Here is an 11,075-nt window from a genome sequence, read left to right on the forward strand (position 1 = left end):
CATTTTGAGAGGTGCATGTAATTCGAAGAAATTAAATATAAGTTCATGAACATAGTAATCATACGATTTTTTAAAAATATTTAACCATTTGAAGTTTTCAAAACAAAATTCATTAATTGATTATATTATTTTAATTTAGAAAACCAAAAGTCAATAAACAATAATTTCAATTATAGATGATTTTTTTTAAAAAATTATAAAAATAATACTTTTTAGATTCTTTTTACAATTTTACTATTTTCAGAAAATATTTTTTAAAAAACGGTTTGCAACCGTAATTAACCAGAATACTACGTTTCTTAGGTTTTTTGAAAGATTACTAAAAGTTATTTTTGATTGTATTTGAGGTTGAACAAACTAGTATTTTTGCAAATATTTTTTCTGTTAAAAAAATGTATTTTGCAAAAGATTAAAAAATCGTAATTTTGAAGAGGGGAATCCTAAAACTGACTTTAAATAATCCTTTAAATTTAAGTGAAATTTCAATACAAAATTAAAATTATTTTTGTAGATGTAGGCGATTAACTCTATCATTACAAAATTATCATTCAACTTTTATATACAAAATTGTAACTATTTAAAAAAATAAATTCCTGAAATTAATTTTAGGACCCCTTTCTCATTTGAAGAAACCTCCATCTATTTAAAAAATGTGTACACAATAAAACAGCTGTTATTAAATAGATAACCTTTTTGCCAATTGCCATTTTAATTTAAATCACATTTTAAAATATAAAATATATTTCAAATAAAATTACCAAGGGTAAATACCACGCGCCGTGTTGGCGTTTATAGTAAAGGGTGTAAATAAATGACATAAAAGCCGTAGTGAGTTCAAATGATTGTAAGGTGAGTGCGTGTCGGGTAATGAAGGGACAGGATTTAACGCACGGCTGGTCAGTTGGGGCCCACAAGTTCCACATTTGCATTGAAAACAGAGACCACGTGTATTCCAGCAAAACATGTTAGCCCACGTGAGAGGAGGTTGGTTTTCGTCTTACGTGGCATTGCCTTACTTTCTGCCTTCACCCATCTTCAACCCACGTGAACTCCACTCTCTTATGTCTTCTAGGCAGTGTTACGGATTTCAGAAATTGAGATTATTTGATTGATGTACCGATTTACGATTTGTCGGACGATTTTTAAATAATTTGAGGATAGTTTTAATATTTGTGTGAGTCAATTTGACCGATTAAAGTAAAAAATGGAGAAGTAATTAGGGATAGAAAGAGTTACTATTATTATCGTGTTTTTCTGAATCATTTCTTTAATCAAATCAAAAAAATGTTTATTAAAGGAGAGGAGATAATTTAAAGAAGCACAAGTCAAATAAGAAAGAGAACATACAAGATTTTCTCTAGTAGAAAGTTAAGTAAAATATTCGGCAAGAGAATAAAAACTAGACAAGAAAAAGTTGAAATTGGAACATTGTAAAGGTGAAGCAAACAATTTTACTGTTTTCTCATTTTATTTATACCGGTTTATGACCATTAAGATGCATGGATTATTTTAAAATATCTCATATTTAATTATACAGGTTTAACAAAAGAGTAATGTGAGAGGTAAAAAAAGTTACAAAAAATATTATAAAATAATGTGGTATTGGTAATATGACAGTATGTACTCCCTCTATTTTTTATTATATGACGTTTGACTTTTGTGCTCCATAGTTAGAATAATATTTTTTTTTCTTTTTTTTGAATAAAAATATATAACTAAAATTTTAATTTACAAAAAAAAATTTTAAAAAATATTATTTTATCTATGCAGTCAAAGGACTTAGAATTGTGTGTAAGAAAGTCAAACGACATATAAAAAAAGAGACGAGTAATATTTTACTCACTCCGTCCCAAAATACAAGGCCCTTTATTTTAAGGTAAATAAAAAGGATAGCTACACAAATAATTTTTCAAATTTTCTTTTTCTAAATAAAAGTATACATATTAAATTTTAATTCAAGAAAAAAAATTAGAAAAAAATATGCGAAACTATGACTTTTATACAAGTTAAAGTACGCGTAAAAAATCAAATAAACTTGTATTTTAGGATAAAGAGAGTAATTGATTATTGATGTTAATGTAAATGACCCATTTTCACTTGGCAAATAAAATTTTGATGCTCAACATTTTATAACAAGTTTCCTTAATAAAATTAGTTTTTTGCCTGTAATTACAAGAGCTCATATGCATATGATTATTGAAAAGTAAGCATGTCTAAGTGTCTGTCTAATAATGCAACTCTGATATGATGTCTCCATGCCAAAGATTTAACTGGTTTTGTTCCACTAACCCATTGGTAGTTTTTTGAAGTCATTCCCCACTTTGTATGATGGATTATTACACTATCCAATGTATTTGTGTTAAACAAAAAAGTCAAGTAAAAACTACACACAATATTCCAAACACAACCAAGCACTCTTCAAAAGCTACACAATTTGGAGTCCCATTACTTTTTATTGATAAACACAAGGCATGAGAAATGAAGCATCTTGATTATGAATTTGTGGTGTGAAAATATCTAAAAATGCATGATAGTGAAAAAGTGAAAGAAAGAAAGAGAGGGTAAAGTAAAGGGAAGCAAAAGTCTAACATTTACAATGGTTAAAAAGGAAGGGGGTTGAAAAAGCAAAACCAACCATGATTGAGTTAAGAATAAGTGAGTGTGAGGGGGGCAAAAGCTATGATTGAGAGAATTGGTACCCCTGACACCACCATGTCATTGATTAGACTTACTTACACAACTCCTCTACACCTTCTCTATATAACCAATCTCTCCTCTCTTCCATTTCTCTCCATCTGCTTTCTTCTGCTTTAATCTCTCTCTCTCTCTCTGTCATAACAACCTAGCTTCTACTTTGCTTTAAACACATATTTTTCAAGAAAAGCTAGCTAGTTCATCCAAAGAAGTTGTACAAAGATATAAGCATGATGATTCATCAAAGAGAAGATCACTTGGGTCTAAGCCTAAGCTTGTCCTTTCCATCAGAAACTCACCAGCCTTCTGCATCTTCATCACCACTTCAACTTAACTTAACACCACCTTCCATGACTACCCCTTCAATCCCACCTTTCAATCTCTTGCACTCCACCTCTCTCGCCAAAAAAGAAACCTCAGGTAACTCTCTCTCTCTCTCTCTCTCTCCCTCTCTCTCTCTTTATTTTTCTCTCAGGCATTCCATCAAACAATATTTTAGATCCAGCCTAACAATCTCGTTCTCTCTTTTTTTTACAGATCGGAGCATTCTTGATGCATGCAGAGTCGAGACAAGGTCATTTCTGAAGGGAATCGACGTGAACCGGCTACCGGCGACGACGGTGGACATGGAAGAAGAAGCTGGTGTGTCATCACCCAACAGCACTATTTCAAGTGTGAGTGGAAAAAGAAGTCTTGAGAGATCCGAGACTGATAACAGAGATGATCTTCTAGATTGTTCTAGAGGCTTGATCAATAGTGATGAAGAAGATGGTGATAATTCTAGAAAAAAACTCAGGCTTTCTAAAGATCAGTCTGCTGTTCTTGAAGATAGTTTTAAGGAACACAACACTCTCAATCCAGTAAGTATAGTTCTGTGTACATGTGTTTTTTATGGTACAGGGGTGTTTTGGTAATTTACTGATGTTTGTATTGTGCTTGTTTTTGTAGAAGCAAAAGCTGGCCTTGGCAAAAAGATTAGGGTTGAGACCTCGTCAGGTGGAGGTTTGGTTCCAGAACAGAAGGGCAAGGTGAGATATTTTTCGATTCTTCGAGGGCATTTTCGGTATTTTTGGTGTCTGTGTTAATCCTTAAAATTGGCTTATATGTCAGAATTTGAACACATGAACATAGAGGACTTGTGTATAATAAAATATAAGGTCATCAAGATTCAAGATAATCCAATCTATATAAAATAAAAATGAGCAAGTTAAAAAAAAATTGAACATGTTAAATGATTTATGTTGATGACAAAGAATTGTTAGATAGCCCTTGACTTATATGGGCTATTAGAATTTATCGGAGGTTGACATAGACAACGAGAGTGCGTGAATATTTAAATTTCTACTGTCGAGAATTTTAGTAAAAAAATGATCCATACTATAAGTTGAGTAGTTTGTATACAAATCTTGTGTCAATTAGTACAGCAATAGAGCATTTGTGGCCAAAGACTAAATTTCGACAAACATTGTTATGTACAGGACTAAGTTGAAGCAAACTGAGGTTGATTGTGAGTTCTTGAAAAGATGTTGTGAGAATCTAACAGATGAAAATAGGAGACTGATGAAGGAAGTTCAAGAACTGAGGGCACTTAAATTATCCCCACAGTTCTATATGCAAATGACCCCTCCCACAACCCTCACCATGTGTCCTTCATGTGAGCGTGTCTCGGCTCCACCACCGTCTTCAACCGGCCCATCCTCCACACCCGTCGAGACCCCACGGTCCCATCATTCGGGTTCTAGTCACCATCGCGTTCCTTTTAATCCATGGGCCATTGTACCTGCAGGTCACCGATCTTTCGATGCAGTTCACCATTGATCAAGGGTACTTTGGTCATTTCCTTGTCGCGGAAAATGCAATGGGGAACTGCAGAATTTTCTCTAGGATATCATATTATCATAATGGTTATGTAAATTATCTAGGATTTGGTGGTTGAAATGTGATATGGTAGGGTCTTGATATGTTTTGTAGTATTAAGACCTCTTACCCTGTTTAAGTAATGAGGGAGTTAATTAGTCTAATAGTCTTTACTCTTTATTAGTAGTACTAATTCTTCTTTGCCTATTTTAAGGGTGGGAGTCTTTGGTTTGTAAACTTGGGAAAGGGAGCTTTGAATGTAAAGTTATCTCTAATCATTTAGTATTAACTTGTTAAGAGATGTGTTAAGTTTACCTAATGAAGTTGATCATCTTGATTAAAACTTAAAGTAATGATGCAAAGGTTGTTTCTGATCAAGATTTGACATTATTGACCACTAGAAATTTACCATATCATAGGCATCATACAGCCATGTTGAAGAATAAATAATTAGTGATGATAGTTAGGTAGATCAGAGAAAATGATAGGAGGTGAATAGTAGATGATTGGATTTGATGTTACTGTTCAAATGTTGGAATAGATTAAGAGCTGTTTGGACGGATGAGAATCAAAATCGAAAATGAAGGATTTGAGAATATAGGGCGAATGAGAATGAAAATGATACGGAAAATTTAAAAGATACGTAGGAAACGATTTATTTATTCAAAAGCTTCTTGGAAATGAGGGTACGAGTCCAAGCAATCAAATTTATAATTTGAACACTAACACGAAAAAACTGAAGTTTGAATTTTCGTTAACCGAATTAATTAGCCATGAATCAAATGATCACTAAAATACAAGTAATAAAGAAAACCTGGTAAAGAATTATAGGGGGAGATAGTCAAGGATTGAGATTTATCATTTAAGTGCAAGTCATATAGCACATCAGGAGTGCAAACATTTTATGATAATTCTAATGGGAAGGTATGATGAATGAGCATGCACTACAACTCTGCAAGCCCATTTTTGAATAGAAAGAGGGGGTTCAGAATGAAGCCCAATATCATGAAACTGGTGTAAAATGTGATGATTGATTTGATGAACATGTATGGTGGAAGGCTGGAAGCTGATGCACTACCAGGGGCCCAAGTTTAAATCAAAAGTTGGAATTGTAATAAGTTTGTACTGCACTGTATATGATTATGAAGTACATATTAGCTGACTTTTCTTTTTCTGGAACATGCTTCATGTAACTTTGAACTATATGTCTCCGTCAATACAAAAGTGTTAGTGTAGTGGTTGACTCTTGTACCCCTTGCGGGTGGTCTGGTATGTACGTGTGTAATCAATTAACAAAAAAAAAACTTTGAACTATATGTCTCTGTCAATACAAAAGTGTATGACATTTTCTTATCTAGTACTGGTAGAGACAGTGACAATGATCTGGTGGCTAGTATCATTTCAGACTTCTTGTTTTATAATTTACCATGCTCAGCTCAGGTGTAAAATATGATTAGTTTTTAACTTCAGCAAACAAATTATATATGCTCATAAGTCATAAAACAATTTCTTTTGTGTAACTATGAGTCTTACTGCTATGTTGTTTTGAGTGATTAGAGGACAAAGAAGAAGATCGTACCGGGCAGTACACAGCATTCGTGCACTAGCAGGAGGGTTTGGGAAAGGTCCAATATGAAGTACGAAAGAGAAACGGAAGAAGAAAGGTATGGATTCTGCGTCTTAAGAAAGCCAAGTCTACAGTTTCAAAAGTTGATTCAAAGTCGTAAATCTCCAGTGGATAAAGTCAAGTAAAAATGCATTCTTAAAGTCGTTACTAGATCAAGATGAGGATAAAAGTATCTTTGCGTTACGCGTCTAGGACCAAAAGTTCATTTGAAACCTGTGTACAAGCAGGTTTTTGAAAAGAACTATCTAGCTTTTATTTGATATCACCTTCTGCAAACTTCTGCTATCTAAATGATATAGATTGATAGTATGCATGATCAACCAAATGCATCAGAAACATTATGATTAATTATAGATTTATAGTATGCATGATTTATAGAAACATTATGATTAATACTCGGTACATAAGTCTCTCGCATCACCAGCATCCTCAAAAAAACTTATCTACGAAACCATATTGAATTTATAGGATTCCTGTTTCCTGGCATCCTCAAAAGAACCTTATCTATGCAACATTAAAATTCGTTTCCGAGTTGATATCTTAAAAAGTTCGTACACATTTTATCCAGGTTACTGGATACAGTACATCAAAACTTATAACTAAATTTTCCAGAGTTGAAAACATAACCAGCAACATGATGAACTAATGAGGTAAACCATGCATTTTTCTGTATACCATGGTCAATAATACACCATTAAAAAAAAGAAAAGAAAGAAAACTTAGATCATTACAATATATATAGTTGATATAATTAGAAAATTTGAATGCCTAAGCCAAATCCACCACAAGTCCATAACCATCACCTTATCTTCTTTTGTTGTTCCCCTGCAGATTTTCGCACTGATGCAATTCTCTGAAGCCGAATCTGCTCACGAAATTTAGCTATAAATTCATCAGCCTTCTTATCAACATCAGGTCCTCCTTCAGTAGCACTGTTATGTGTCACTGCTTGATTTCCGTAGCCTAATAATTCATCAAATTCATCCTCACCGTCATCATCTGTCTCAGAATCCTCGTCTTCAGTTTCAAGAAGAACATCTTCAACAAGGTTTTGTTTCGTCTCCTCTTTCTGAAAATCAGTGAAAGTTTGGTTAGGCATAAAGGAGGGATTTTCACGGATAATTTTATCAGGATAGCCTCTATTCTTGATAAATGTTGTCTCCAGATCCTTCAGTCTTTTCTCTTCCATAACATTCACAAAGTCATCATTAGAACCTCCACCTTTAGCTGCCCTTTTCAATTCTTCATCACGTGTTTCAACATACTTACTCATTGTTGCACCATCACTTGAAGTTCTAGTCCACCACTCTGCCCCTTCACCTGTTTTTGAACTGTTTTTAAAATCCTCTCGATTGTTCGTACTCAATTTGTTTGGCACACTTCTAACACTTCTTCTCAAATCCTTACTAGGAAAAATTTCATCGTTTTTGTCACTAGAAGATGATGATGATAATCGAGATTTATGGAAAAAGGGAGGAGGTGGTGGTGGAGGAGGAATAGGCAATGTAGACTTGCGAAAACTTTTTCTCCTCACCAGATCTTCGACATTTTGTGATTTAAAATCAGATGATAAGGACGGTGTTGGAGAAAGATTTTTTGGTGGTGAATTGGTCTTTGGAACAGAATTTTTAAATGACTGAGAGCTGAAAGTATGTGACTCGATCTTGTTTGATTTACTTTCCTCCATTGAAGGAGGCAAAGTATAAAAAGGATTTTCCATGTCATCTTTCATTTCCAGTCTTCCTGATCTTGATCTCCATGGAATTGGCGAACGAAGAACAGTATTTTCTTCTATTTTTGGAGGAGGCGGAGTTGAACCTCCGCCTGCCTCCCCGGTTCTTGATGTACTAGAACTTCTTGAAAATTGCTTTGAAACCAAATTTGAACCAGACCTATCCAGGGATACACCTCTAACACTAGACTCGTCGCGCCAAGGAACTCGTGATTTTAGGCTTCTAACAGGCAAAAGCAAAGTTTTTTCTCCAGTACTTTTCTGTTCCTGATCAAGAACAGAAGTCTCTGGAGCTACAGTAACCATTGGCGGTTCACCTCTATAATATTGAGAATTCCAGGTTTGAACTTTATTGTCATATGTACCAGATGGACTTTCAGTTTCATCATCAAAAACTGATGAAACTTGAAGCAATCCAGACACATATGATTGAGCATTATCAAATTTAGAGCTATTTACGTCCTTTTCTGTTTCATCGTTTCGCTTGCTAAATAGGCCATAAGAAACAGCAATACCAACAAAGATAAGCTGGAGAATTTCCCAACTTGTAGTGTGTAAAGTTTGATTGATGAAATCAGGGGCTTGTGAAGGGAAAAAAGGGAGTACAAGTAGGAAAACTGAAACAATGACAATTTTGTAGAGAAACTGGTTGTAGAACTTACTTGGACTCTGAGTATTTTCTTGGACTTTCGAAGAAGCCAGTCTTTGTTGTTTGGAGATAATTGAGCCTGTTTCTGCCATTGGAAGACTCAGCTTTGGTTTGGATCTTCTCAATGTTTTTAGAGAATGTGAAATGAAATTATAGGATGAAAGGATTATAGAAGACTTAGAGGGTAAGGAAAAGTATAGAAAAGAAGAGAGTGAAGAGAAAAGTTTTGGGGTGGAGTGAGCTTATTACAACCTATGCTTTAGTAACTTTATCATTTTAATCCATTACCATACATACCCTTTTCTCCTTTTAATACTTCTATCTCATTCTTTATTTTCATATGCTGATATTCCCATTCTTGAATATTTTCCAAATTCATGTAATTAGGGTGTTCAGAAGACACGGTCTTGACAAATACAGCATTTTTTTACCTATATTAGTAGAGGGATAGACGTGTAAGGTTTACGTGCTTTCTTACTTTCCAGCCTTACTTCCATGTTTGAGTCGACGTATACTCTGTACATTTCACCCTCTGCAGACCCAACTGTCTAGTGAAATATACGTCAAATATGTGTGACTAAGGTGGTTAAGCATGTTTATTATCCGTTACGTTAGATTAACTAAGAGGATTAGAATATTTTGTGAAGGAGAATTCTGGTAATGGGGAAATATGTGAGTGGGGCAAATAGGTTGCGTGGATGTGATGAGGATTCCTTTCTTTTGGAGTGCATACGCTAAGCTTTTTGATGGTTCTTGTTTTCATTCAATTTTAAATTACTACCAGTACTTCTAGTGTTTCTCTTTGGAGGGTAATGCTTTTCTTACATTCTGCATTTCACAAGTCTGCTTGTCTAGAGCTTGTATTAGATGCTCTTTAGGAATAATTAGGACCATATCCTTTCCTTCCTTTCTGCATTTCAAAAACATGCAGCACTGAAATTCCTACCTATCTGTTTCCCAACCAAGTTCAACTCGTTTCGGCTACAGAAGGTTCTGAGTTCAAACTCGTTGAACCGAAGTTACATAGTAGTATAACGGCATTGTAAGGGTCAATGTTTTTATCCGTAAGGTTTAGAGTAACGAGTCCAAAATATTTATCCTGTACATCGATAAGAAATTTAATCTACGGTCTTATTAAAATCGAAACAGCACAATCATTTGATCATGGTACTCCTGTATGTGCTTTACATTTCAAGAAGTTCTGACTTCTGAGACTACAGAAACTTTTATGTAAAGTTTGCCCCAGCATTGATAGATGGGTCATGTTCCTGGCAATCGTGTGTCAGTTAAGTTTTATCTAACATACTACTCATGGGGCGTTGAATCTATATTTTAACGGCCCAGATTTAAGGATTTTTGTTAACCTTCCGCAGATATTTTGAGTGGAAAGGAAAAAAAAGCTTCCGCGGATTAACAAGTAATTTTTTTTTTGAGATTCGGGCACTTGAATTAATGATACGAGGGTTTTGAAACAATGTGCTAGATATGATTTTTATATTTTCTGTGGAAAGGTAAAAAAAAATCTTAAATCTGAACCCTTGAAATAATGATATAAGAGTTTTGAAACAGTATGTTAAATATGGTTTATATAACACACGATTGATTGTTAGGGATTAGTACCGTTCATAGATTATAAGAAACATTGTTTGGTTTGAAGAAACAATATAAAAATTGTACTGTTTGACACAGTAGTGCATCCATTTACTGCAAAATGTCTATTCGATATCTGTTAAGTAACGAGTTCTGACTCGAAAACAAGCTATTACAACTACATCATATTATGAATTTCTCTTGAACAAATCGAAGCTTCAACTAATTACAACTATTCACACCTATGCAATGATGAAAAGTGAAAACAATGCAATGCCTTTACTTTGTCAAAGAAAAGATTCTCTGAGTCATGATAAGCACTGTTTAATACTAATCAACAACATAATACAAGCAGATTAAGGTATGCAAATGTGAAGTAGCAGCCCACTTTAGGAAAAGTAAGAATTGTAAAAAGAACAAAGCCAATGGAGAACTTATATTCAACGAATGTAGCGATGATTGTCGTATACAAATGACATTCTTGGCGTACTTATAATGTACACATATGACTAAAATCTTTAATTTTAGTGGCCGTAAACTTTGGAAAATCAAATTAAAGTGCGTATTCTTTTTCTGATCAGCGGCCGATAGTATGGCACTACGACAATTTTAGGAGGGGCATTTAGTTCGATCCCTTGAATTTCGTTTTCTGGGCTTGATTCTCGCTCAAAACAAAGTTTTTTATTTGGCTCTGGAGTAGCGTGATATCATAGGACATATATCCACATCCTCTACTAGAATGCTTCATCAGTATTATTTCGTCATTATTCCTAAAATCTTCGGGTATCTAACTCCAAATTTTGCCAATGTTATGAAGATCAATTTTATATCATAGGACATAAATCCACATTCAAATCTATGCTTTATCGGTAGAATTTCCACTACGCCCATAAGTGCCCTAATGCAATGTGACTGGGGGTGTTATA

The 11,075-nt window shown here is 34.2% G+C and overlaps 2 protein-coding genes across 2 annotated transcripts; one reads left to right on the forward strand and one right to left on the reverse strand.

Annotated features, from left to right (window-relative positions):
- The first annotated feature begins 2,739 nt into the window (after positions 1–2,739).
- Positions 2,740–4,860, forward strand: LOC141667512 (homeobox-leucine zipper protein HAT4-like). Its single transcript, XM_074474037.1, has 4 exons — positions 2,740–3,114; positions 3,232–3,554; positions 3,643–3,722; positions 4,173–4,860. Exons 1-4 carry the CDS (start codon positions 2,925–2,927, stop codon positions 4,510–4,512), a joined length of 933 nt encoding a protein of 310 aa, XP_074330138.1. The 5' UTR covers positions 2,740–2,924; the 3' UTR covers positions 4,513–4,860.
- A 1,825-nt stretch (positions 4,861–6,685) lies between these two features.
- On the reverse strand, positions 6,686–8,862 carry LOC141666860 (uncharacterized). The gene has a single exon (XM_074473078.1). It carries the CDS (start codon positions 8,649–8,651, stop codon positions 6,978–6,980), a length of 1,674 nt encoding a protein of 557 aa, XP_074329179.1. The 5' UTR covers positions 8,652–8,862; the 3' UTR covers positions 6,686–6,977.
- Positions 8,863–11,075: the final 2,213 nt, after the last annotated feature.

This window comes from Apium graveolens, chromosome 6, assembly GCF_009905375.1.
Source record: "Apium graveolens cultivar Ventura chromosome 6, ASM990537v1, whole genome shotgun sequence".
NCBI lineage: Eukaryota > Viridiplantae > Streptophyta > Magnoliopsida > Apiales > Apiaceae > Apium > Apium graveolens.

Bases quoted from the DNA above. Each gene is read 5' to 3' on its own strand.
- LOC141667512 (XM_074474037.1), top strand. From the start codon at position 2,925: ATGATGATTCATCAAAGAGAAGATCACTTGGGTCTAAGCCTAAGCTTG. The intron at 3,115-3,231 runs GTAACTCTCTCT...TTTTTTTTACAG, and splicing joins CGCCAAAAAAGAAACCTCAG to ATCGGAGCATTCTTGATGCA. The intron at 3,555-3,642 runs GTAAGTATAGTT...TTGTTTTTGTAG, and splicing joins AACACAACACTCTCAATCCA to AAGCAAAAGCTGGCCTTGGC.
- LOC141666860 (XM_074473078.1), bottom strand. From the start codon at position 8,651: ATGGCAGAAACAGGCTCAATTATCTCCAAACAACAAAGACTGGCTTCT.